Source organism: Ranitomeya imitator, chromosome 8 (genome assembly GCF_032444005.1).
Source record: "Ranitomeya imitator isolate aRanImi1 chromosome 8, aRanImi1.pri, whole genome shotgun sequence".
Taxonomy (NCBI): Eukaryota; Metazoa; Chordata; class Amphibia; order Anura; family Dendrobatidae; genus Ranitomeya; species Ranitomeya imitator.
Genome location: NC_091289.1, coordinates 143,591,342 through 143,618,557, shown reverse-complemented (window position 1 = coordinate 143,618,557; position 27,216 = coordinate 143,591,342). Strand labels below are relative to the sequence as shown.

The 27,216-nt window shown below is 43.3% G+C and overlaps 1 protein-coding gene across 4 annotated transcripts in view; it reads right to left on the bottom strand.

Annotated features, from left to right (window-relative positions):
• The window catches only part of SUCO (SUN domain containing ossification factor), a 115,051-nt gene that overhangs the window by 27,507 nt on the left and 60,328 nt on the right, over positions 1 to 27,216 (bottom strand). Inside the window, exons 5-14 of one of the 4 annotated variants that reach the window (XM_069737492.1) lie at positions 27,024 to 27,161; positions 25,530 to 25,680; positions 24,445 to 24,562; positions 17,594 to 17,715; positions 15,978 to 16,045; positions 12,501 to 12,608; positions 11,886 to 11,991; positions 4,229 to 4,249; positions 3,997 to 4,052; positions 2,451 to 2,539 (exon numbers count right to left, since the gene is read on the bottom strand). In XM_069737492.1, the coding sequence (XP_069593593.1) occupies positions 2,451 to 2,539; positions 3,997 to 4,052; positions 4,229 to 4,249; positions 11,886 to 11,991; positions 12,501 to 12,608; positions 15,978 to 16,045; positions 17,594 to 17,715; positions 24,445 to 24,562; positions 25,530 to 25,680; positions 27,024 to 27,161 (977 nt within the window). The remainder of the gene's footprint in view (positions 1 to 2,450; positions 2,540 to 3,996; positions 4,053 to 4,228; positions 4,250 to 11,885; positions 11,992 to 12,500; positions 12,609 to 15,977; positions 16,046 to 17,593; positions 17,716 to 24,444; positions 24,563 to 25,529; positions 25,681 to 27,023; positions 27,162 to 27,216) is intronic. The other 3 variants (XM_069737494.1, XM_069737493.1, XM_069737495.1) reach the window with 3 other exon arrangements.

The window sequence follows — 27,216 nt, the reverse complement described above, 5'->3', positions numbered from 1 at the left end:
CCGGCCGCCCGGCCGGAAGCGGTAGTTAAATGCCGCTGTCTGCGTTTGACAGCGGCATTTAACTAGTTAATAGGTGCGGGCAGATCGCGATTCTGCCCGCGCCTATTACGGGCACATGTCAGCTGTTCAAAACAGCTGCCATGTCCCGGCTTTGCTGCGGGCTCACCGCGGAGCCCTGCATCAAAGCAGGGGATCTGACCTCGGATGTACTATCCCGTCCGAGGTCAGATAGGGGTTAAAATTACAGCGGTTTATCCGCCACCACTTACATATTTTGCAGACTGATGTGTGTGGCGGCACCAGGACCATGCACCACATCAGTCTGCAAAACATTCAAGTCATCTTATTGCTATTTGATCATCATTTATGCAAATAGCACCATCAGCTTAAATAGATAAGGCAGCACTTCTGCACTATGCAAATATTTATAAAATGGCTCGTTAAGTGGCATTTATATCTATTTACAAGTTGTTTTTCCCCCCACTACAATTCCTTGTAGATTGGATGTAACTATATAAACATAGGTGGTCCTCAATTACAGCTCTGGTGAATTTCTATGCATTTTATATGGTTTAAAGTGTAAGATTTTTTTATTTATTTTTTTAAAGACTACATGCACCTCTCTTTCTGTGGATGGTGTTCACAATGAACGTCTTGACAGTGAGCATTATATTCAGATAGAATAGTCCAGAACCAGCATGAGCCGCTAAGAAATTACTCCTCTTGGCTACTCACACTGGCTGGATTTAGTATGCACTCGTTCTGCGCACCAAAAATCTATGATTATTTCTGGGTTTGCAGTTAATTCTGCACTATAGAATAAAGCCAACAGAATTGTAAAAAAAAAACAAAAAAAAAAAAACAATGTACCAAGTTATTACTTTTTGACAAATAGTTGACATTCTATTAAATCAGTAAAAAACACACACACCTCAAAAAAAATAATAATAGGAACACATACAACACAATGTAACTCAAAGTCAATGACACTTCTAAGAAATCAATCCGTCGAGTTATGAAGCAGCACTGATTGCTAATCAATTTCTCATGCTGTTGTGCAAATGGAGCAGAGAACAGGTAGAAATGACAGGCAGTTAACAAGACAACCCCTATAAAAGGAGTGGTTCTACAGGGAGACCACAGACCTTTTTTATGTTCTCATGCTTTTTGGCTGTTTTGGTCACTTTTGCATTTTTTCATTGCTCTCACCCCTAGAGGTACTGCACAGTAGCATGAGGCAGTGTCTACAAACTACAGAAGTTGCTCAGGTAGTGCAGCTCATCCATCAATGTGAGCTGTGGCAAGAAAGGTGGCTGTGTCTTTCAGCACAGTGTCCAGAGCATGAAGCAGCTTCAGAAGATGTAGAAGGGGCGGTAGGAGGCCAATAACCTATCATCAGGACCACTACCTTTTCCTTTGTGCAAGGAGGAACAGGAGGAGCAGTGCATGAGACTCCATGAGGGTGGTACGAGGGCCCGACATCCACAAGTGGCTGCTGTGCTTACAGCCCAACACAGTGCAGGGCAATTGTCAATCTTGGTGTCCTATGACAAATGCCAAAGTTGATGTTGTGCCCTGTGCTCTTCACAAATGAGAGCAGGTTCACACTGAGCACGTGACAGAGTCTGGAAACGCCGTTCAGAACGTTCTGCAGCCTGCAACATCCTCCAGCGTGACCGGTTTGGTAGTAGGTCAGTAATGGTGTGGGGAAGCATTTCTTTGGAGGGCCGCACAGCCCTCCATGTGATACCCAGTGATACCCTGACTGCCATTAGGTACCGCAATTAGATACTCAGACCCACTGTGAAAACATATGCTGGTGCGGTTGGCCCTGGGTTCCTTTTGATGCAGGACAATGCCAGGCCTCATGTGGCTGGAGTATGTCGGCAGTTCCTGCATGATGAAGGCATTGATGCTATGGACTGGCCTGTCCCTTCTCCAGAATTGAGTCAAATTGAGCACATCTGGGACATCATATCTCGGTCCATCCACCAATATCATGTTGCATCAGACTGTCCAGGAGTTGAATTGATACTTTAATACAGGTATGGGAGATCCCTGAGGAGAACATCCATCGCCTCATCAGGAGCATGCCCAGACATTGAAGGGAGGTCATACAGGCATGTGGAAGCCACACACACTACTGAGCATCATTTCCTTGTCTTGAAGCATTTCCACTGAAGTTGGATCAGACTGTAATTTGATTTTTTCACTTTGATTTTGAGCATCATTCCAAACCCAGACCTCCATGGGATATTCATTTTGATTTACCGAGATAATTTTTATGTTTTATTGTTCTCAACGCATTCCACTATGTAATGACTAACTATTTGCAACTGGAAGATTTCATTCAGTGACATCTAGTATGTGGTATTTTAGTGTTCCCTTTATTATTTTTTTTTAGCAGTGCATGTGTATATATAATATATATATTTTAGAAATCAACCTACCTTCATCTTCATCATAAATATCTGGGCGTTCTGAGTGGTACTGAGAGTCAACTTCTTCATACTCCTCCACCATGCTGGTGCCGAAAACCCTGAGAGACAATGGAACGACACGTTAATCTGTTGTATCTGATCCTAAGCAAATAACATACAACCCTGCATATAATATATACACATTATACAGATATTTGAGGGCTTAAAAGAAAACATGTCAAGTCTAGAAACGTCATTTAAACGCATCAATGGAAATGTGGCAACAGGGATAAAATGAACTTATATATTCCTGGACCAAAACACAAATGTAAAAGTCTAAGTTACTCACCGGTTAACGGTGTTTTTCGGAGTCCATGACAGCATCCTTACATCCGTGGTGCTGTCATGGACGACCGATAAAAGTGAGCCTTCCTTGCCTATAGTACCAAATATGGCATTAAAGAGGACCTTCCACCTAATTTTTCACGCTGAACTGCTGAACTGGACACTAATAGTGGCTGTAGAGCGGAATATTAAATATATTAATATAACAAGTTATTATTTTATTTTTTATTTCACCACTTCATTGTGGGGAGTTCGCTATCAATGTCTTTGGCACCTAATCAGTTAACTTAAGTCAAATTCAAGGGGGTGTTCTCAGACAGTTTTCACTGGGGGCGTGTACTTCTTCATATGATGTTGACCAATCATAAGCAGGCAATAACAGCAGAAAAAGAACACATCCCCACCATAGCTTAGAGCTACAAAGGCAAAAAAAAATATAAATAAAAAAATCCTTTTATTCCCCTTTACAGCCACTGTTGCATTGTGTCTAGTTCAACATGAACAATTGGGTGAAAGATCATCTTTAAATATTACATTTCATACAACAAACTGCTTCTAAATAAAAGCAGTTTAGGAAAAAGAAATCTACCAAATCAGCAATTTATTCAACTACAGCAATAAAAAATAAAATTATTATGTTCTAGTTTTAATAATATTCTTATCTTCACGGATGGTTGAATAGTGCTGGTAAAAAATAATAATAAAAAAAAAGTATAATCCCCTGCATTCCTCTTTAATGGTTTATTGCTCGTTGCCAAGGTGAATGGCCACCACTGCTGCATGGAGGCGGTGGCCAAACTTGTGCAGTACTTACAGGCTCTATCCTGTTGAACTTGTAGTGTTGCCTTGAGGCTGGAGAACACTATTAGCTCCTAATCCTAGCCAGGTTTAGCCTTACTGTGCTTCTGATGCTGCCTCATATGCATTACTAGCCACAGCAGAACAGTTTGGGCAAGCAGTGCAACAAAGCTGCTGCTCTGAACTGTCACAAGCAGGAGCGCAACACCCGTGGCAAGCAGGAGGACGGGAAGCTAAGGCGCAGTACTGTTGAACCTTGGACAACCACTAAACTCAAATTTCCCGATGACTTTGTTAAACTGAAGGACTGCTGTAGAATCCCACACGGCATGACATGGAGTTTACACAGCACAGATTGCCCTTCCACTTCTCCATCTTTCCGAATGTCATTATTCTAATGATTAACAGAAATATCCTTGGAATTTCTCATTACCTTATAAGGCTTAACGGGCAAAAATGTTCCGATCCAAAATGTGATATAAGCTCCACCTAAAGAGTACAAAATGTCACATCAAACAATATGTTTAATACAAAGTGTGAATGATTAGTGCGCTGAATTAAATGGCACCTAGAAACAAATCTGGAAGGGCTCTGGTGATCAGACATTGCAAACTTAGCCATGCATTCACCCGCAGTGCACACAACAATCAGACGACGTTGCTAACCTTTATGTACTTGATGAACATCTGACGCAACAAGGAACGCAGAAAAGAGAAAGAAAAACAAGAGTCAGTACAGAAACACAGTACATGCCACAAGCCATATCATCTAAGGATCAGCATATAAATGAAGACCACGAAAAGAACAAGCGAGAAGAAATAAAGTTGTAGGATTTTATAGATCCTCCACACGATAGTGAGACCAGAATGTAAAAAAGAATAGTGGTTCTATAAATGGTTAATTGTAAGGAACCAGATGCTCCCAAGTGGCCTGTCAGAAGAGGGGGACATACTGTACAACTTACAATACTACATACACTTTGGGCTTTAAAGGGAATCACCAGCTTTTTTGCTACCTCATCTGAGATCAGTACCCTAGGGGCAGAGACCCTGATTCCAGCAATATATCACTAAGTTTATTAGGTACAGCAGTTGTGACAGTTTTTAGATGTAGTTTGTAGCAGAGCTCAGAAAGCTGCCCACACCCCTGATTAGCAGCTTTCCGTGTACAATGTATATTGACAGTAAGTTGCTTATCATGGGCGTGCAGTTGGACCAGGAGGCATGTGAGCTGTAGTCCTGCAGTTAGTCTTCTGCTGATAAAACACTGATTGTATTGAAACAACAGCACACAGCCTAATAAGTGACATCACTATCAGCTTTATGGGGGTCTGATACTCAGTACCCCCCCCCCCCCCCCCAATCACTTGTTACGATCTTTCGGTGCGGGTGTATGTACACACATGGAGTGCAGCTCCGTTCAGCGTGTGGTGGCCGCATATGAATACTGCAGAACAGTTCCCCCTCCAACAGCGGCTGTAGTGCAGTACCACGGGGCAGCTACTGGAGTTGCATTGTATAATTTCGTTCCATGCATTTATATTTGTCCGAAGCTTATAACAACAACTACTGATCTGATATTAACTCAGAGCCTTCAATAACCTATCCAGATTGGCAAACTCCTTTAAGCCCAGTCAGGATATATTCATGACCATTTCATAGGATAGTTCATCTAGTTGATCAATATAAGATCAGATGATACCCCCATAGAACAGTTCTTACAACTCCGGCAGGTCATAAACGGATATAAAAGCATAGGAGTAGGAACTGTTCTGCAGTGCCCAGGAGCGGCCACTACACACCGAATACAGATGTGCTGTGCAGTTCCGTTGCATGCAAGAACATCCAGGTGCAGCTGAAGGTTGTAAGAAACGATTGTGGGGGTGCCGGGGGTCAGACTTCTACTTATCCGATATTGATAGGGCAATTACTATACTTTATTACTATATCCTGACTGAATAACCCAGATAATAAAATGAATGACGACTAAATTCACCTTATAGGGAGGGTTGTTGGGGCATTTAATAGTGTAGGAAACCGCGCCTTGTCAGCAGGATCCACATCCTATTGATCTTATTCATAAGTAAATGTTAGTACAACTTATTACAATGCGTCCTGTAATCACAATTGTGGCATTACAAGAATCCTCTATAGCTCTCAGGAGGACACATTTCCCCCCATGTACAGCGAATTCATACTGCATTTTTTTCTTAAATATCACCAAATGTAAGGCTTCATTTAAAAGGAAAATATGAGACAAGCTAGGAACAGATGATGTGGAGTCCCTTTTTATATTTATGCCTTAAACCCAAACACTAATAGAACAGTGTAAAGGAACACAAAAAAAATGTGCAAGTAAATGGAGACTTCCTCTTTGATTTCCATATGCTCTGTATAAATTAGAAGGGTGTCAATTTTACTGTTGTCCTTCTAAAGGAAGTCTCAAACAAAATCACACAAATCCGGCATCATTTGTATTGTTGATGCTAGGCTCCCTTGAACACTGCGGCTACATGGCAAATTTGGCAGCGACACAGATCACGCCAAAACATTAAGACCCAGAACTTTTCTGCAAGTCTTCAGTGGGGCACTATATGCCATAAAAACCATCTGCCGCCTGTAACTGCACCATGAGGGGTGGCTTTATTATCGATATAGTGATAAAAGCTGTCATGCAGTAAAAAATAATATCTTACTACACTTCTAGGCATAAAAAGTGAACTTCTGCACAAAGATTTCCCAGTATTAGCTGACTCTGGCGTTTACACCACATAATAAAAGGTCAGAAGCTTTGGAATAAATTGGCAATTGCAAGTTAAGAAATTTTCACATGTAAGAAAAACCAAAAAAATACTACAACTTTATAAGCACAGAGTAAAGTGTTAGATAGAAAATACCAGAAGAAACAGATTAAGTTGATTTCTACCAGGCAGATAATTCATTTAATTCAACGTTGAATAACCTACATAGATCAAAAGAGGAGCATAGAAGAAAAAAAACGAGCAAATAAAAGACAGCCACATATCTGCAGAATCACACTGTATGTAGATCATAAAACAAGTATGAAGGAATGTCATGCATCTGCTTTATGCCTCTAGGTAAGAGGTGAAAGTATTCTGCAGATGATTAAAGTGATGAAACGTCGTCAATAGACCTGCCGCAGCAGTAACTCTGCACAATAATTTCCTGGTTCTCAACAAAGGGCATTTTATTTGTAAGACTAAACAACTGCTTTTCATCTGATAGTTTAGACCAGTTCTACCCAATAAGGACATCTGCACACTTATGATAAGATAGGACAAATGTACGACCGCTGGGATGAATACTGATCGCAAGAATAGACCCAACACGCTCCAGATCAGATGAAGCGCCAGATATACGCACTAGTGAGAAAACCTCTTAAAGAGAAACGACCATCACGATTTAACCTGCTAAAGTAGAAGGTAATGCCATAACGGCGATGTTATGCTGATTTAATGGATACCTGTTGTGAAAAAGAAAACCATCCATAGCCTGGTTCTTGTCTAATTCATCTTAGGCGTTTTGGTGCAATAGCCTCTTGGTGCTATTGACGAGCTAAGATCTCGATCTGCGCCTGCACTGCTATTTTGCTGGAGACCCCCCCAGGTTAATCTGAGAACGCACCGCCTCCAGGACAGGATTGTGCACAAAACTTACAAAAATGAGGCTCATACAAATGTGGATGGGCCACAGCAGAGCCAAAAACCCTATCCTCAGTCCCACCCCAAAGCACGAAGAGGCTACTGCACCAAAACTTCTAAGGTGAATTAAGCTACGGATTTTTTCACTACCTGTATCCATTAAACCCACATAACAGGGCCCTTATGGCCATATCTTTCCTATAACGGGTTAAATTGTGAGGACAGGCTCTTTTTAACTTAAAACCTCGTGTATATCAAGGCCAGAAGCATGCAGGTCACAGGTTTTCAAGTGTCTACATCTCTACAGTCTATTTCTTGCATAAGATGAGACTCATTTCCCAGGAGCAGCTCTGGAGGTACAGAGGGAGCTTCTGCAACTCCTCGGAGACTCATCAGATATTCACCTAGAAGCCAATAGCAAATCCCTGGAGGCTTGGCGCGGAATAGTAGCATTTTACGAGCAGAGCACTTGGTTCAGTAATATGCATTATTTCTCAAACGTGTTCTTTTAGGTTTGTTCTTCAGGAGGGCACGGCTCCACTGTCTCACAGCTCTCTGCTTCTCGGGGGGCAGTGCATTCCTGAAGATTGATAGTTTGGGACCACAGCATGGTGGCTGAGCCGCTGCTCTGAACTGCGTGATCCCCCACATTGTTGACAGGATAAAGGGGTTGTCAGGTCTTCAGCTACAAGTCTGCAGTGTCTCTACGTGACTACAGACTTGTAAATACTCACATAGTAAGGATCTCCAGTGCCAGGAGGGGGCGGTCACTTCTGGCCACATTCCGACTAGACGTGTCTGGCCTCACTCAATACACGCATATTGAATTGAGCAAGTCCATGCCCATCTGTCGGCACAAGACTGTATTGTAAGCAATTCACATTCTTGCAGTCACAAGCCCAAAGCTCCCGGCCGCGGAGAACACTAAAAGCACAGTAATGTGAGGATTCACAAGTCTGCAGTCCCAGAGTCTGCACACAGTGGCTGCAGATTTATAGTTTAAGATAGGTCAAGCATTTTAACTTCTACAGCAAAGAAGCACAGGAGCACTTAGCCGGCCAGATCCACCGACCCAACCAGCTTCAGAGCAGTGACTGCAAGCTGTATAGAAAGCGCTCCTTGCCTAGGAGACCGATCACCGCTGATAGAGGAGCGCAGAGGTGGCCGGTAACTCAGGCAACAAGGAGTAAGCTATAAAATTAAAAATCCCTCTGTTCTTGAGAAAGCAGGGAATTTTTAATAGAAACATAAAAAGGCAAGGATGTCTTAGCAATTTGAATTTACAAACAGGAGACAACTCCTTTAACACGAACATCTGCCCATGAATGTAGAGTCACAAAAAAGACTTTAGTACGTATCACCTACTGCAACAATTTACTGCTCCACTGCATAAAAAAAAAAAAAAAAAACTTCAATAAACATCTTACCGTTTTGAGTTTGCAGCTCTTCTTCAGACTAATGTGTCTCGTTTTAAAGTGTGATCCTGCCATCACTCTGCAATCTGTTCTGTTTGCTCCAAAAGGACAGATTGACAGTTTGGCTGTGGGATCAGACTACACGCGTTTTCTTTGTGGACTCTTACCAATGGAGACACACGGATACATCTCCATGTACTAAGCTGCTTCAATTTTTATTTTGGATGCATTAAAAGTAGTAAATCAGTTGCAATGGTGAAAGTCACATTTAGGTGAGGTAGTAAAGCTCCATAACGATTAATCATGGAAAGGTAAAATGTATTGTTCAAGAGCTTCCTAGGTGGCATTATATGTGACTGCAGTCAGCATGCATAAATCATTCATCCTCAACCATAGGCAGAGTTAGAAGAAGGTCCCCAAGCATCAAAAAGATGTATTTTGGCAAAAGATACACAATTCAATCTTTCTAGCTTGGATTGGACTTTCTGCCCAGACTAAGAACCATGGCCCCGATTCATCATCACCAGCATGTACCGCACCAGTCTGTGGCGTGCTGGAGTTAGACGCTCCCGATTCATTAAGGGGCGCATGTCAGAAATCTGGCATAATTGCTTCAATGAATTGGGGCCCATTGATGAGCAGTTCACTGAAGGCGGAGATGCCCTGACCGCAGGAGGGCGATGGACAGTCCTCTACTGAATGACTGGTACGCACTTCCAGCCATAACTCAAATTTTGTTTGACAAAAGTTCACGTTGGTTTAAATTATCCATTTTCAAGTAGAAGACAAATACAGGTCCTTCTCAAAAAATTAGCATATAGTGTTAAATTTCATTATTTACCATAATGTAATGATTACAATTAAACTTTCATATATTATAGATTCATTATCCACCAACTGAAATTTGTCAGGTCTTTTATTGTTTTAATACTGATGATTTTGGCATACAACTCCTGATAACCCAAAAAACCTGTCTCAATAAATTAGCATATTTCACCCATCCAATCAAATAAAAGTGTTTTTTAATAACAAACAAAAAAACCAACAAATAATAATGTTCAGTTATGCACTCAATACTTGGTCGGGAATCCTTTGGCAGAAATGACTGCTTCAATGCGGCGTGGCATGGAGGCAATCAGCCTGTGACACTGCTGAGATGTTATGGAGGCCCAGGATGCTTCAATAGCGGCCTTAAGCTCATCCAGAGTGTTGGGTCTTGCGTCTCTCAACTTTCTCTTCACAATATCCCACAGATTCTCTATGGGGTTCAGGTCAGGAGAGTTGGCAGGCCAATTGAGCACAGTAATACCATGGTCAGTAAACCATTTACCAGTGGTTTTGGCACTGTGAGCAGGTGCCAGGTCGTGCTGAAAAATGAAATCTTCATCTCCATAAAGCATTTCAGCCGATGGAAGCATGAAGTGCTCCAAAATCTCCTGATAGCTAGCTGCATTGACCCTGTCCTTGATGAAACACAGTGGACCAACACCAGCAGCTGACATGGCACCCCACACCATCACTGACTGTGGGTACTTGACACTGGACTTCAGGCATTTTGGCATTTCCTTCTCCCCAGTCTTCCTCCAGACTCTGGCACCTTGATTTCCGAATGACATGCAAAATTTGCTTTCATCAGAAAAAAGTACTTGGGACCACTTAGCAACAGTCCAGTGCTGCTTCTCTGTAGCCCAGGTCAGGCGCCTCTGCCGCTGTTTATGGTTCAAAAGTGGCTTTACCTGGGGAATGCGGCACCTGTAGCCCATTTCCTGCACACGCCTGTGCACGGTGGCTCTGGATGTTTCCACACCAGACTCAGTCCACTGCTTCCTCAGGTTCCCCAAGGTCTGGAATCGGTCCTTCTCCACAATCTTCCTCAGGGTCCGGTCTCCTCTTCTCGTTGTACAGCGTTTTCTGCCACATTGTTTCCTTCCAACAGACTTACCATTGAGGTGCCTTGATACAGCACTCTGGGAACAGCCTATTTGTTGAGAAATTTCTTTCTGGGTCTTACCCTCTTGCTTGAGGGTGTCAATGATGGCCTTCTTGACATCTGTCAGGTCGCTAGTCTTAGGGTACCGTCACACTATAACATTTCGATCGCTACGACGGTACGATTCGTGACGTTCCAGCGATATCGTTACGATATCGCTGTGTCTGACACGCAGCAGCGATCAGGGATCCTGCTGAGAATCGTACGTCGTAGCAGATCGTTTAGAACTTTCTTTCATCGCTGGATCTCCCGCTGTCATCGCTACATCGGTGTGTGTGACACCGATCTAGCGATGCGATCCAGCGATGCGTTCGCTTGTAACCAGGGTAAACATCGGGTAACTAAGCGCAGGACCGCGCTTAGTTACCCGATGTTTACCCTGGTTACAAGCGTTAAACTAAAAAAAAACAAACAGCACATACTTACATTCTGGTGTCCGTCAGGTCCCTTGCCGTCTCTGCTTCCAGCACTGTGACTGCCGGCCATAAAGTGAAAGCAGAGCACAGCGGCTGTGCTTTCACTTTCACTTTACGGCCGGCAGTCACAGTGCGGGAAGCAGAGACTGCAAGGGACGTGACGGACACCAGATGTAAGTATGTGCTGTTTGTTTTTTTTTAGTTTTACACTTGTAACCAGGGTAAACATCGGGTAACTAAGCGCGGTCCTGCGCTTAGTTACCCGATGTTTACCCTGGTTACCCAGGGACCTCGGCATCGTTGGTCGCTGGAGAGCTGTCTGTGTGACAGCTCCCCAGCGACCACACTACGATTTACCTACGATCACGGCCAGGTCATATCGCTGGTCGTGATCGTAGGTAAATCGTATAGTGTGACGGTACCCTTACCCATGATGGGGGTTTTGAGTAATGAACCAGGCAGGGAGTTTATAAAAGCCTCAGGTATCTTTTGCATGTGTTTAGAGTTAATTAGTTGATTCAGAAGATTAGGGTAATAGGTCGTTTAGAGAACCTTTTCTTGATATGCTAATTTATTGAGACAGGTTTTTTGGGTTATCAGGAGTTGTATGCCAAAATCATCAGTATTAAAACAATAAAAGACCTGACAAATTTCAGTTGGTGGATAATGAATCTATAATATATGAAAGTTTAATTGTAATCATTACATTATGGTAAATAATGAAATTTAACACTATATGCTAATTTTTTGAGAAGGACCTGTATTGTCACATAAAGGGTAATAGGAAACCATACAAAGATCAAAGATAAAAGGAGCGAGGAGAACGAGGCGCAGCATTACCTTGACATATTTTGCATACATCTGTTCATCTAATGGAAAACTCTGGACGGTTCTTTCATCTCTTGCATGGAACGTTCCCAATTTTACCCACTTATTAGTAGGATACCTAGACAAGAGAGGCCAAAAGCAAAAACAAATATTTGAAGGGGTTGTCCAGTACATTATTTTTATTTATTTTAATATTTACAAAGGAGCCCAAACACACGACACACTTTACTACTAGACGAACAACGTATTGCTATCTGGGTTCTCAGTCTCCTAGCTCCTTCTTGGGGGGAGCGAGAAAGATCGCTACCTCCATGTTGCTCTCTAAATATCGCTCTCTCCATCTCTTTCTATGTATCATGGAAAGCCCCTGTAAGAATCAGCCAAGAATCTGAATATTTTACACTAGACTTTGTTCCATTCCCTCATCCATATTCCCTGTATCTGCTTAGAAAAAAAAGATATTGGCAGAAAGAAACATACTGTATTGCCATTTCCTAACTTCCTTTGTGAAGCAGGATGTGCAGTCTGGAAGGACCAAGCTTCTCCCTATGGATCTATTAGTGCAAACACTTCTTGGTCTTCCCATAAACCTATCTATCTATGAATAGATAAGTCAGTGTGGTGTACCGGTCACTGATGGAAACCAGAAAATCCCTCGGAGTAGAAGAGAAGAGCTCGTAATTTGCGATGTCCAGCTGCTTAACTTGTATGGGCTCACAGAGTTCGATAACCAACCTGAAAAGAGAGTAACAGTTACACAGGTTGGAAATAACACCGGCCCTTCAAGACCAAACTTTCCAGATGGATTAGACATTACCCGTCATCAGATTGATAAGGCACCCCAGTAGTTATGAGAGAAGCATCCAGCCCTTCATAAATGCCAACACTGCATTTGCCTCGGGCGATCGGCATTCTACAGTCTGACTGCTCTAACTGTAAAGAACCCTTTCCTATTCGGAAGGTGAAATAATCTTTCCTCCACACATAATTAAAGGGGGATGCTCAGTTAAAACAAGTTATCCATCCAGGGATAGGTGAAAACTTGTTGATTGGTTGGGGCTTGACAATTAGGACCGGCGTCCACTGGCAGAATGGAGACCTTTTACTCCAGTTCCAGTGTAGCGGCAATGCACAAGTGCAACCTGCACTACACAGAGGGAACGGAGAAGCATTTGGGCATGCAACCTACTGCGCCATTTGTTACAGAGGGGATCAAAGTTTACCATAGGGGATAACAATTCCTCAATCTGTGTTGGTCCCAGACTTCGCACCCCGACTGATTAGCAAATTATCATTTTATTCCTGAAGATGGATGACAATCCGCTAGTGCTGTGTAAGGTTCTTTGGAGGAATAAATTGTGCCCCAGTTCTGGGATCTGGTCACACTAGTTACTTGCATAAATACATCACCCTTGAGGCAGCTTTGTTCTCCGTTGGACGGGCCACGTTTTTCTAGTTTCTCAGTTCCCAAAATAATGCAAGTCACTTCATCTCATTGTCACAATTATTTTATCAGATTTATGCAACAGAAGAGTATAAAGGCTGATATAAGCTGGCAGCGTGCGCATATACCGCCATTACTGAGGGAACGGACCCTCCATGACTGCACACTTCTTACAAACGTCCGACACCAACATAGCACATACCCTGTATACAGACATCATACACCAGTATAACATATACCTTATATGTATACAGACATCAGCATAAGGTCACCGCCGAAACTGTGTGCACCATTGAAATTGTTCCAGAAAATAAAATATTTATCTAAAAAAAATACAGTTTGAAAATTGCAGTTACACCTGTTTTATTATAACGTTTATTTCCTGTGTGTGTATAAGGGAAAACAAAATGCAAATAAGAATTTCACACAACACACCAAAAATGGAGTGGACAAAATTGTTGCAAACTTTCCAAAATTGTGGGTAAACAACTGTGTTTCAAGCATATGATGCTCTATCAAACTCACCTATGGCAAGTAACTGGTGTGAACAATATGGAAATCACACCTGAAACCAGATTAAGGGAGTAGTTGACTCAATCTTTGCATTGTGTGTGTGTGTGTGTGTGTGTGTTCCACACTAAGGCTACTTTCACACTTCCGTCAAAGTGCCTACGTCGCAATGCGTCGTTTTGGAGAAAAAAACGCATCCTGTTGCCCGCAGGATGCGTTTTTTCTCCATAGACTTGCATTAGCGACGCATTGCGACGTATGGCCACACGTTGCATCCGTCGTGCGATGGATGCGTCGTGTTTTGGCAGACCGTCGGCACAAAAAAGTTACATGTAACGTTTTTTGTGCGACGTGTCCGCCATTTCTGACCGCGCATGCGCGGCAGGAACTCCGCCCCCTCTTTCCCGGACATTACAATGGGGCAGCGTTGAAAAACTGCGTCCGCTGCCTCCGTTCATTTATTTCACAACGTCCGTCGGGCCGACGCATGGTGACGGCCCCGTACCGACGGAAGTGTGAAAGTAGCTTAAGCATGGAGAACAGAAAGAGAAGAGAACTGTTAGAGGACTAGAGAACCAAAATTGTTAAATATCAACAAAGTTACAAATCTATCTCGAGAGATCTTGACGTTCCTTTGTCCACAGTGCGCTACATATTCAAGAAGTTTACAACTCATGGCACTGTAGCTAATCTCCCAGGATGTGGATGGCAGAGAAGAATTGATGAAAGGTTGCAGCGCAGGATAGTCTGGTGGATAAACAGCCCCAATCATGTTTCAAAGAAATTCAAGCTATCCAGCAGGCTCAGGGTGCATCAGTGTCAGTGAGAACTATCTGTCAACATTTGAATGAAATTAAACGCTTCGGCAGGAGACGCAGGAGGACCCCACTGCTGACACGGACATAAAAAAAAGCTAGACTGCAGCTTGCCAAAATATATACGAATAAGTAAAAAAACTTCTGGGAAAGCTTCTTTTGAACAGATGAGTAAAAGATAGAGCTTTTTGATAAAGCATATCATTATTTTTACTGAAAATAGAGTGAGGCACACAAAGAAAAGAACACTACCTACAGTGAAACATGGTGGAGCTTCAAAGATGTTTTGGGGTGGCTTTGATGCCCCTGGCATTGGGTGCCATGACCATGTGCAAGGCTTTGTGAAATCTGAAGATCACCTAAAAATTTTGGGTCACAATGTAGTGCCTGGTGTCAGAAAATTGGGTTTGCGTTTTAGGTCATTGGTCTTCCGGCAGGACAATGACCCCAAACATACTTCAAGAAGTACCCAGAAATGGATGTAAGAAGTGCTGGAGAGTTCTGAAGTGGCCAGAAATAAGTCTGGATCTAAATCCCATTGAGCACCTGTGGAGAGATCTTAAAATTGCTGTTAGGAGAAGGTGACTTCTGCAAAAGAAGAGTGGTCCAAAATTCCAATTGAGAGGTGTAAGCAGCTTGTGCATGGTTATAAAAAAGCGATTGATTGCAGTTCTTTATTCCAAAGGGTTTGCAACCAAATATTAATATTAATTTTGTCCAGCCCACTTTGGGGGTTGTTGCCCTTTTTTCCCAGTTTTTCTGTGTTGTTTCAATACACAAAGGGAATAAACACGTGTATAACAAAACAAGAGTAATTACAATGACTTTCTGGGAGAAATACTTCAATCTCTGGAAAAATTTGAAGGGTGCCAACACTTTTGGCCATGACTGTATACCCTGTATGTATACAGGCATCAAGCACTAGTATAGTATAGAACCTAAAACAAACATGGGAATCAAAAAGATGGCAAGATATAGAGGATATGCAAATACAAGGTTATGAAAATGTATACTAGTATAGTATAGCCCCTGTATACAGAGACACCAGTATTGTATATACCCTGTATTTATACAGATAGCAGTATAGTATATACCCTGTATACAGTTGTCAATATAGTATACATCGCCGTCAGACACAATACAGTATATCCCCAGTATACAGATGTCAGACACATATTCCCTTTAATGTACATAGGCATCACACACCAGTATAGTATATACCCTGTATACAGACATCTGTATAGTATATACCCCGTATACAGACATCAGTATAGTAAATATCGCTTGCCTTTATACAGCCGTCAGACAACATATAGTATATACCCCGTTACTCACCAGATTTTCGTGCTACAAGGATTCAACATGTACAGATCCATGTTCTCCACCAGTATGGCAGATGTGCTCTAACACAGAGACAGATGAAAATGGAGGTGAGATAGTGGCTGTTACTAGTCGTTTAGCACAGTATATAGGTAAATAGAGAAAAGCCATCCGGCATCCACAGGACCAGTGTGATAAATGACCAGGATTATTAGGGTATGTTCACACGTTCAGGATTTCCATCCTTTTTTTTTCAGGACAGTTTTTTTTAAAAACTGCAGCTCTTGGCAGAAAACGCAGGTCCTTTTTTTGTCCTTTTTTGATGCGTTTTTGATGCGTTTTTTGATGCGTTTTTTTATCCTTTTTTTACTGTGTGTTTCCTAGGAAGCTTTTTAGGGCTAAAATGGCTGAAAATACCCTAACCCTACCCCTAACCCTACCCCTACCCCTACCCCTGCCCCTAACCCTACCCCTAACCCTAACCCTAACCCTACCCTAACCTTAGTGAAAAAAAAAAAAAAAAAATTCTTAATTTTTTTATTGTCCCTACCAATGGGGGTGACAAAGTGGGGGGGGTGTCATTTACTATTTTTTTATTTTGATCACTGAGATATAACCTATCTCAGTGATCAAAATGCACTTTGGAGCGAATCTGCCGGCCGGCAGATTCGGCGGGCGCACTGCGCATGCGCCCGCCATTTTGCAAGATGGCGGCGCCCAGGGAGAAGACGGCCGGACGGACACCGGGACGCCGGGTAAGTATAAGGGGGGGAGATTAGGGCACGGGGGGGGGGGGGGGCATCGGAGCACTGGGGGGGGCATCGGAGCACGGGGGGGGGGGCATCGGAGCACGGGGGGGCGGGATCGGAGCACGGGGGGGCAGCCACACTCCGCCCACGCACTTCCGCCCGCTCCCCCGCACTTCCTGCTGCAGCGGTTCTGCACATCAAATCGCAGTAAAACCCGCAGATATATTTTTGATCTGCGGGTTTTACTGCGATTTTGACCTCACAATGGAGGTCTATGGGTGCAGAACCGCTGCGGTTCAGGAAGAAGAATTGACATGCTCCTTCTTTTTTCCGGGAGCTATTCAGCGCGGCTTTTTTTTTACAATTTCCGGACCATGTGCACAGTGTGTCCTGTTTTCCATAGGGTACAGTGTACTGTACCCTGCATGGAAAACAGCTGCGGAACCGCAGCGGCAAAACCGCCGCGGTTCCGCGGTAAAAAACGCACTGTGTGAACATGGCCTTACACTATGATGGCAGTACAGGAATTTCGGTAGGTCTCAGACTCAATGATTAATCCTAGAACCTGACACCCCGGTGCTATAGATCCAGAACAGCTACATGTCCGACCAAGGTCATTCCTACACCATCAATCGCTGCAATGTTGTTCGCCCCTTTAAAAATGTCTATGGATAAGATAACACTACTGCACTAAGTGTAGCAGCTATAGGAAATGTCGCCAATCAGACTGTAACACTGCAAGAAGCGGCACTAATACACTGAAACGTGCTGTTTTCATGACACAGAAGCACGGGGTCCTGCCTGAAAACATACTTTGAATATACAAGGAAAATAAGCAATATGATCCTCAGTAGGAAGAGAAAATGGAGCTGTTCCACCTACTTTAGCCTCGGGATTAGCAGACAGGATCTTTGCCCCACATTCAACAGAAGCGTAATTGTTCCTATTTTTTTGGACCTTTACGGTATGCTGCACCACATTGACCGTGGGATGCAAGGACTGGCCTAGGAGAAAAAGGAAGAAAGAACATTGTATTTGTTTTTGTTCACACAGACTGACTTTAGTGGATTACTACTGTATATATGTATAGCCTATTACTGGGGGTTTCTTATTATCTTTGCTCACATCCGCCTGGTGGTCTTCCCTTCTGCTTGCAGGGCGGTGGTACGCTCCTGATCAGGGGTGTCAAACTCCATTCCTCGAGGGCCACAAAGCACAAACCATGTGTGTTTTCAAGATTTCCTTAGCATTGCACAAGGTGCTGCAATCATTATGTGTGTAGGTGATTAAATTATCACCTGTGCAGTACAAGGAAATCATGAAAACATGACCTGTTTGCAGCCCTCGAGGAATGCAGTTTGACACCCCTGCTCCTGATAATTGACAGTCCGCGCCAGAGGGGGGCTGTACTGCTGGCCTGACCGGTGTGCTCCCCGACACTGCAAGCAGAAGCAGCTTATCCTCTGCAGCACTGAAGGGGCGCAGGTGGACGGAAAGCTGGACGCATCCACTGATCCGGCGAGCTCAAGAGCAGGACTCGGCTCTAAAGCAAAGAGTTTGGAAGCACATAAAATCTAGGAGACCTGACACCAGAGAGACTGCAGAGGTGGCCGGTAACCTTAGCAACAATCAGTCCACTATTAAATTCCTCCCCGTTCACTAGAACAGGATGATTTTTTTAGGTTATGTGCACACGCTGCGGATTTTCCTGCGGATCCGCAGCAGTTTCCCATGCATTTACAGTACCATAGGAAAAGGAGGAGAACCAGGAGCATATAGTGACGGTATAAATAAGATAATCTTTATTAGTACAAAAGAGTTAAAACTATGGACATCAGTAATAATCACAATGTATACCACAATACAGCATCGAAAAAGGGGGAAAAATGAACCAATACACCTCACATCTCACCACCCTGACAATATGGAAGATGGTCATAGTATGGCTGTAAGCAATACACAACATATCATACAGAAAAGGTACACGGGGGAGGGGAATCGCAACCGCGACAGGTCCTAGCAAAAAATAGAAGGCAAGTGCACCCTGACAGCTAGAATGAACCCCGTAACAGCGGCGGTATCCAACCCCAGTAGAACAATGCCATATACAGGGTCTAGCCAAGAGTAAAAAACAAATACACCCTGGACGCCAGGAAAATCCTTGTGACAACGATGTAGCTGGAGCATGCCATATAAAAAAGTAATGGCCTGAGATGCAGGCGTCACAGCGGTATAGCTAGAGCTAAACATAGCATGCCATATCAAAGGAAATGATGGCCTGAGATACAGGCGTCACAGCTATAATGATACCTGGCACAGAAAGTGAAGCCAGTGCGCCCAAATGGGTAGGTAGACCCCTGTATACATAAAGGTAACCAGGTTGTATGCTTACCAGTGCAGATGTGGGAGGGGGGTGAAAAGGTCCCGCCGGTAGGAACGCCCCGACGTTCCTCAAGGATATCCCCTTGAGGAAGCGGCGTTTTAACGCTGCGAAACGCGCGTCGGGCGTGTACCTTTTCTGTATGATATGTTGTGTATTGCTTACAGCCATACTATGACCATCTTCCATATTCTGTCAGGGTGGTGAGAAGTGAGGTGTGTATTGGTTCATTTTTCCCCCTTTTTCGATGCTGTATTGTGATATACATTGTGATTATTACTGATGTCCATAGTTTTAACTCTTTTGTACTAATAAAGATTATCTTATTTATACCGTCACTATATGCTCCTGGTTCTCCTCCTTTTCCTATATTTATTGTTTGGAGCGATTATATCTATTATCTGGGTTATTACCACAAAATACTAGTACTCTTCCCCAGATTTTGTTGATATGTCTTTGGAATTTCGATTGATATTTACAGTACCATGTAAAGCAATGGGAAATGAAATCCGCAGTGCACATGCTGCGGGAAAAAAACGCGTGGAAACGCAGCGGTTTATTTTCCGCAGCATGTCAATCCTTTCTGCGGATTCTGCTGCGGGTTTGCCCCTGCTCCAATAGAAATCTAAGATAAAACAAAGTCCAGCTGACCATGATCGGCATCCTTAGGAACTTGGAGCACGGAACTGCTGTGTCAGGGCGTGGAGGAATCGAGAAAAAGGGTGCTTGTTCACCAGAAACGCGTTGATATCGCATTTTATTCCTTGTTGCTGCTGATGTTTTATCCTCCACTGAACAGGATTTGAAGTGAATAAAGAAAGCTTTTTTTTTTTTTTTTTTCTCCACTACCTCGTTGAGCTGGATTCCTCATCTTTTTCTCGATTCCAATAGAAATCTGCAGGGGAAAACCCGCAGAGGAAACCGCAAAAGAAACCGCGGTAAATCCGCAGTAAAAACAGCAGCGGTTTTTCACTGCGGATTTGGCAAATCTGCTGCGGAAAATTCCGCAATGGAATCCGCAGCGTGTGCACTTAGCCTTAAAGTTAACTGCAGAGTTGTTTTTTTTTTTCCAGGACTTTGCACTTTTACCCATTTAACAAGATGCAGCAACCTCTATATCATAAAGAACGCTACATATATAAGTGACTTTGGGAATGTTTGGTCATTCAATATTTGCAGAACCACAGATTATACAACGGAGGCAGTAAACCAAGCTGTAAAATAATAAACCCACAACGAGGGCTTGGTCGTCTCTCAGAATGTTGGTAAAATCCTAGAGAATCTGCTTGATGGCCTGTACAGTCTCCACTGCCATCTAGCACTTGTAGTCCCCTGCCTGCTGATAGTCTCCCATTGAAGGATTTCAATGTGAAGGGTGAGTAAAGGTTTGGGCACAAGTCTCAGCAAATTTACAGATCTGGTTTACAAAGTTTGGTTTTGATGGCACATTAGAATTCTGCAGTTACCGCCAGTAATAAATCATAAGGCAGGGCTGAGATCCCCCAGCGACCCTGGCTGACGTGAAGGCTAAACAGAGCTTGTCCTGAGGATTTGCATTATGGGAAGTGCCATATTTCCACCATGCACTTTCCCAAAGCCGTAGCTCAGCTGTCAGGAATGCATCTGAAGCGAAGCCGACCAGCAGAACTGTGCATGCAGCTCTGGAGTACAACGCTACATTCCCACAGTCCGTGGGATTTTCTGCACCTATGAGCCAAATTATCTTATTTCCATTTCCCCCCTGTATTTACATCTGCTTCTTTCTCGCCATGGATTGATCTTTCACTCACAACTCATATGTAAAGATTTTATTCAGTGTCCCCATTACGGATATAGGAGGTGGCAATTGGTGCTTAGAAGATCCTATGGAAGTGGGGGAGGAGGTAGAGGCAGACATCCCGCTGCAAGTTCTCCTGAAACAGTTCTCCATAGAAGTTTATGAGCACCAACTGTAACCACCTCTGTAATGGGGAAAGTCTGTCCAGGAGGAGAAAGCAGCAAATTTCTCTAATAAGATATATCACAAATTTTCTTATTTTCATGTGTACTAAAGAGTTATGAAAAAAAAAAAAAAAAGAAACCCAAAATGACGGTTACTCTTTAAGGGTTAGGATTTTCCATGGCTAAATGTCTGAAGACAACAGAGTTGTGATGACACCAGAGAGCTTTCTAAAGGCCAGATTCCCCTCCAGGAGCGACGCGCGCTGATCATATGACTGTCACCTAACGCCGCAAATGGCTTGTTATTAATATCTGACCTAAAGAGGCCAAGTAACAGATAGAGGTCTTCACCATTGAACAGAGAAAAAATATTTTTTCATTATTAGGTTATGTGCACATAATGTCTTTTTCAGGTGGGTCACTAAGCCCGGTCTAAAAAAAATAAATAAATATAAATAAAAGCACCCTAGAAATGCTCAAAAAAATTGAACACACATTTCTATGTCAAAACAACTGTTTTTCAATCAACTGGTCAGCAGGGATTTGTCACTCATTAGGCAGTTTTCTGTAGCTTCAATAAAATCAGTGCTTTATCAACAGGAAAATAGGGATTTTTGTGTACTCACTGTAAAATCCTTTTCTCCGAGCCATTCATTGGGGGACACAGACCGTGTGCTGTGCCCCCCAATTAGGTGAAGGAGAAATAGGGATTTTTGTGTACTCACCGTTAAATCCTTTTCTCCGAGCCATTCATTGGGGGACACAGAAGACGGTCTTGTGTCCCCCAATGAGGCGAAGGAGAAATATCACTACCGGACTAGCTATCTTGTGCCGCCTAGTCCACCTGCTCTGAATGACCCCGTCCCCACACAAAGCTGCCAGTGGTGTGGACGGGGCTATACAGGGCTCAGCACTCAGAGATCTTCAAACAGCGAAACCGTGATTTTATCAAAACAGCTGCACCCAGTAAACAAGGCGACCACTAAAATCGGGGTCTCAGCCCCTACATCATGCTGCTCTCAGATGGAGTAGCAAACATCTGGTGACAATGTCTGCTTACGATTTCAAAAGTGAAGAAGCCATTACAAGAGGAGACCGAACTATATATAAAATCTGTATTCTATATACATTATTGAGAGAGGAAATTAAAATGATGGTCATTATAAGAAAATTACTGCCAAACACTATGGAGGCCGATTCTTCAAAGCTTTCTCACCAGAAAATTGTCATAGAAGCTTTGAGATGTCACAATTTTTTTTTTAATGCAGAGTTGAGCAAGAAGGTTGCGACTTGGCTTTTTAACGCCAGTTTTGCCCCCAGCTAAACCAAATTGGGAGTGGAGATGGGACGAAACGCCACAGCTTGACTATTTAATGTTCTGGTTCACTTTCTGCCAGAAATCTTACTCCAGGTATACAAACAGGTTAGTAAACGATCGTCAATCGGACCACTTTTAGTCTACAGCTGCATTCAGAATCCTGATTTTTATCTTGTTCCATAGGGCAGCATATGATCAGAGCACAGAGAGCCGGACGGCAGCTAAAGAGTCCGATCATATATACTACAGTGAAAGAGGCAAAATCGGTTACTGCGGGGGAAGAAATGAGGATTAGGGGAATGGATTGTGCAGGAATGGAGCAAAAGATAGGAGATAAACTGGTTTCAGCAAAAGGTGAAGGATTTGTTATAAAAAAAAAAAAAAAAAAAAAGAAATTCAACTTTGGAGACTAAAATTCATGAGAAATAAAACCCTTGATAAAATGTGGCCCACAACAAGTTGCATTTCAAAAGTTAATCTACGGAAAAAAAAATAAAATAAAAAAAATCTGTCCACGTCTTTCTATTCTCGGCTCATCTGCTTTCCACATGGAGGCTCTGGAGAGATTACACTACAAAGGACGGGACTAGGCCAGGATGCTGATCCCCGGCTGTCTGGCCGCCTGTGGCCTTCTCAGTCGCTCGCATGGATAAAGTCTATTAAGAAAATCAAGCATGAACAATACAGTCTGGTGTTGGGCTCGGACTTATAAACTCAACGTATGTAAGGGTACCGTCACACAGTGGCATTTTGATCGCTACGACGGCACGATCCATGACGTTCCAGCGATCTCGCTGTGTGACACGCTCCTGCGATCAGGGACCCCGCTGAGAATCGTACGTCGTAGCAGATCGTTTGAAACTTTCTTTCGTCGTCTAGTGTCCCGCTGTGGCGGCATGATCGCATGGTCTAACATATATTGTATACGATGTGCGCATAGTAACCAACGGCTTCTACATCGCACATATGTCATGAAATTATCGCTCCAGCGTCGTACATTGCAAAGTGTGACAGCAGTCTACGACGCTGGAGCGATATTGTTACGATGCTGGAGCGTCACGGATCGTGCCGTCGTAGCGATCAAAATTCCACTGTGTGACGGTACCCTAAGAAAAGCACACAACTTCCAAATATTGTAGAAAAAAAAATAATATATGAATGCCCATTAGCATGTGCCTACTAAAGTACATGCACCATCCCTTAAAAATATTTTTAGTTTAAAAGGGAATCTGTCAGTAGAATTAACCCTTCTAAGCCGTCTATATGGGCATGCAGGTCATAGGAAAAAGAGGATTTCTCTGAAATAAGACTGCTCATCGCAGATATCAAGGTATCATTTGATTCTGTTTCCCAATATGTAAATAAGCTGTTAAGATCTATGGGCTGGACACAGATCTCCCTGAGAATCTGCCTCCAGGGATGATTATTATTATTATTATTATTATAAAAAAGGGGACATTGCCAGTGTGAGACATGTAGATCAGGAGAGCAGACTGTCTGTCATTACATGTCACACTGGTAATGCTCCCTTTCTTTTATAATTATCATCTCTGCAGGCAGATTCTCAGGAAGATCTATGTCTGGACCATAGATCTTAACTACTCATTTACATATACAGAACAAAAAAAAAAAAAAAAGAGGATCTCTCAGGAATAAGACATTGGATCGCAGATATCAAAGCATTTCTATGACCTGCCTGCCCCTATAGGAGGGTTGATGCTTCGGACAACCCTTTAATTAGATACAGAAAATCTCTCTTAAAATGACAAATAAGGGGATTTTCCTATATTGCCCAATGGAAAGAGCACTAGTCAAAATCTGTAGATGTCTTGCTAGTTACAAGGGGATGCAATGAGATGCCAATAAGGAATGAGGCATGTAGTGGACAAGATCTGATTATAAGGAGTCCCAGCACCAGTCCCCATCAGTTACTTGTCAGGAACCCATCAAACTAAATTGGTAGTGTAACGCAGACAGTTCATTAATAACTTGAGCTATCCTCACAGAAGACACAGGTTGTAATTATCACTTTGATTAAGTCCATGTTACACAGAGGTATTGTTATACAGTACCACGTTGCAGGTAATGACATACTTTTTTCCTTCTCCACTTCCATGACCTGCTTCTTCCATTCATCGAAGGTTGGAATGTCATCCTTTGTGTTCCCAGGTACCACCGGCTCGCCTCCAGTTACTTCTTTGCTGCTGATCATCTATAATTGGCATAAGCAATGGTGTTCATAAAACAGCACAGTGAGATCTCCAGCCAAGACGTCGCTACTTCTCTCTGAACCTAATCCCCCTTGATGGTCCATTCCAGCCACTAGATGAGGCTCTCACAGCTTTATTAGGTCTGTTCAGTGATGGTTTCAGTCCATTGTGGTGCCATCCCAACTAGGAGGGAGCTGAACCAGAGACTAGCCATTGTATTTAGAAATGCTTCATAAGATCTTATGTCCCGGACCATATTCTATCCAAGTTTCCAGAGAAAAAAACGCCTACCTACAGCTCCTCAGATACAACTGTGACCCAGAATGCTCTGGTTTTGTGTGTTTAGGGCCCCAGATATGCATTGTGGTCTGACCTATGAATCCAGATGTTATACAGTTTGTTATGTCCCTCATAAAAGAATAATCTGCTGCCAGACACTAACATGGCAGGGGAAAGAAAGAAGGATCAAACATCTATTGTTGGGCTGTTGAACGGCCCAGGGCAATTAAAGGGTTCATGCTAAAGGGGTTGTCAGATGTTGAAAAACAAAGGAGGCAAATTCACCTGCCGTCACCATCGCGGATGCAGTGCAAGTCACTCTGGATGTCTACATGACCTCTGAAGTCTGTGATTGGCTACTATGATCAAGTGACTATGAAAGCGCATCTTCAGAAGAGCATCCATTGTGGCGCTCTTCTAGATGCTTGTCTGCTGCAGCCAATCACAGGCTTCAGTGTTCATCTAATCATCCAGTGAGTTCTGAAGAAACCTGTAAGAGTCCCTGTGGGCGACCAAGGCAAGCATGTCTGTCGTTTGGGCCGGCCGACATAGTCCGGTTCAGCTGACTACATCCCAATGTGTATGGGGCTTTAGATTCTTCGTTCTATGCATTAACACTGGCCCATGTACAGCGGTCACTGCCTCAGGGAAAAGTTCGACACGTTTACCTTCTAAGCCAACATCACTTACCTCTTTTTCTAATTTGTGGGAAAAATTGAGGGCTAGCTTTGGATTTTCTGCGTCCTTTCCCAGGGCCGACGCCTTGGCCTCCACGTCAGATGAAGATTCTTTTCGTTTTTTGTTTGAAACGGAGATGTTTTCAACATGTTCAGTGACAAATCTAAAATAAAGCGTTGTGGAAGAGAGAAAAACCAAGATATACAAAGAGATCTGTTTGCCAATAGTAAAGCATGCATATCTGGAAGCAAGCGGTGACATCTCATACAGGTGCAGCAAGCTGTGACACGGCAACACCACAGTATGAATAGATACAAGGATTATGGCGCAGATAGCTACGAACTCCCCGTAAGATCTCCAGGACAGAAAATAACTCACATGCTCGTCTAATGAATTAATAAGATGTCATCTCCAACGTGCGGAATATGTATGTTCAATGTTTTGCATCAATTAAACAAAAAGCAAAATGTGCAGCTACAAAAGCATAAAGGAAATGCGAGGATTATGTCAACCGAATCCCTGATGTTGAGAGCTTTACTATGTGTGTATGTATAATATATCTATCTTGAGGGGGTTCTCCAGATGTCACCATTATCAGATAGGTAGGGTCTGAGACCTGGCATCCCCATCAATCATCTGTTATGAGATACAGAGGCGGATGGATGTGAAGACAGGGATCAGAGCGATAACATCCCACATCCTCTCTCTGCGTGATGGCATTTTCCAGGTACTGAAAGCTCAGCTCCTATTCACTTCAATGGGAGGTGAGCTGCAATTATTGGAAACGAGGAAAACCCTTTAAAAAGGTGATTCCCAACTTGCTGATCATTGGAGGTCCAATCGCTCGATCTCCCACCGGTCTTGAAAACTGGGATTTGCAATGACCTGTGAGACTGAAGCAGAGGCTATGCATGCGCTCCACTCTGTCTATGGGGCAGCTAAAGCTAGCCGATCCTGTACTCTGCAATCTCCAGCAGTCCCATCAACAAAGAAAGGAGGGAATAAGAAACCTTTGCTTTATTCAAAATGGGTCAGATCAAATGCTCATTCTCAGGATTGGTGGGGTGCAGCATTCAGCCCCCCAAAAACTGCAAACTAACAACTATTCAGTTGACAGCCGATATCTGCAAAGTTGGGAACAACTTTAAGGCTAATCTATCACAATACTACTTGCACCAAGATGATGTGCTGATCACCTCTGTGGCCATTACAGATCTGACTCGCGGGGCACATTTGTGATCGGTGTCACTCAGAGTGGAAGATTTGGGCAGGATGAAGCAGCAGAGAAGTTACAAGAGCGGTACAGATCTCCTCGAAGCCTTTCAGTTGCACTTGTGCTTTCATGTACTCCATGCAAAGACAATAGGCGCAAATAAAAAAAATGCAAGCAAAGCATGTGAGCCGTTGGCTGCTGCGCGGCCTTAGTAGCAGATGGAGCGTTACCTTTTCCCAGTTTGGTTTTGGAAGGATTTGGCTGTAAGAAGCGTAACCTACTTCAATACTCACCCTGCTGACGGACTGATAAAGGAGGGCTCGCTCTCAGGCTGAACCTCTACTGCCCCCCCAATGTCACAGTCAGGGTCTGACTGCTCAGTGTCACTAGAGCTGACTACAGGGAGAGGAGCGCTGGACGCCTCTATTGCACTGAAGGAGAGAAATAACAGCGGTTTTACCCTGGGGGAACTGGAGAGCAAACAGC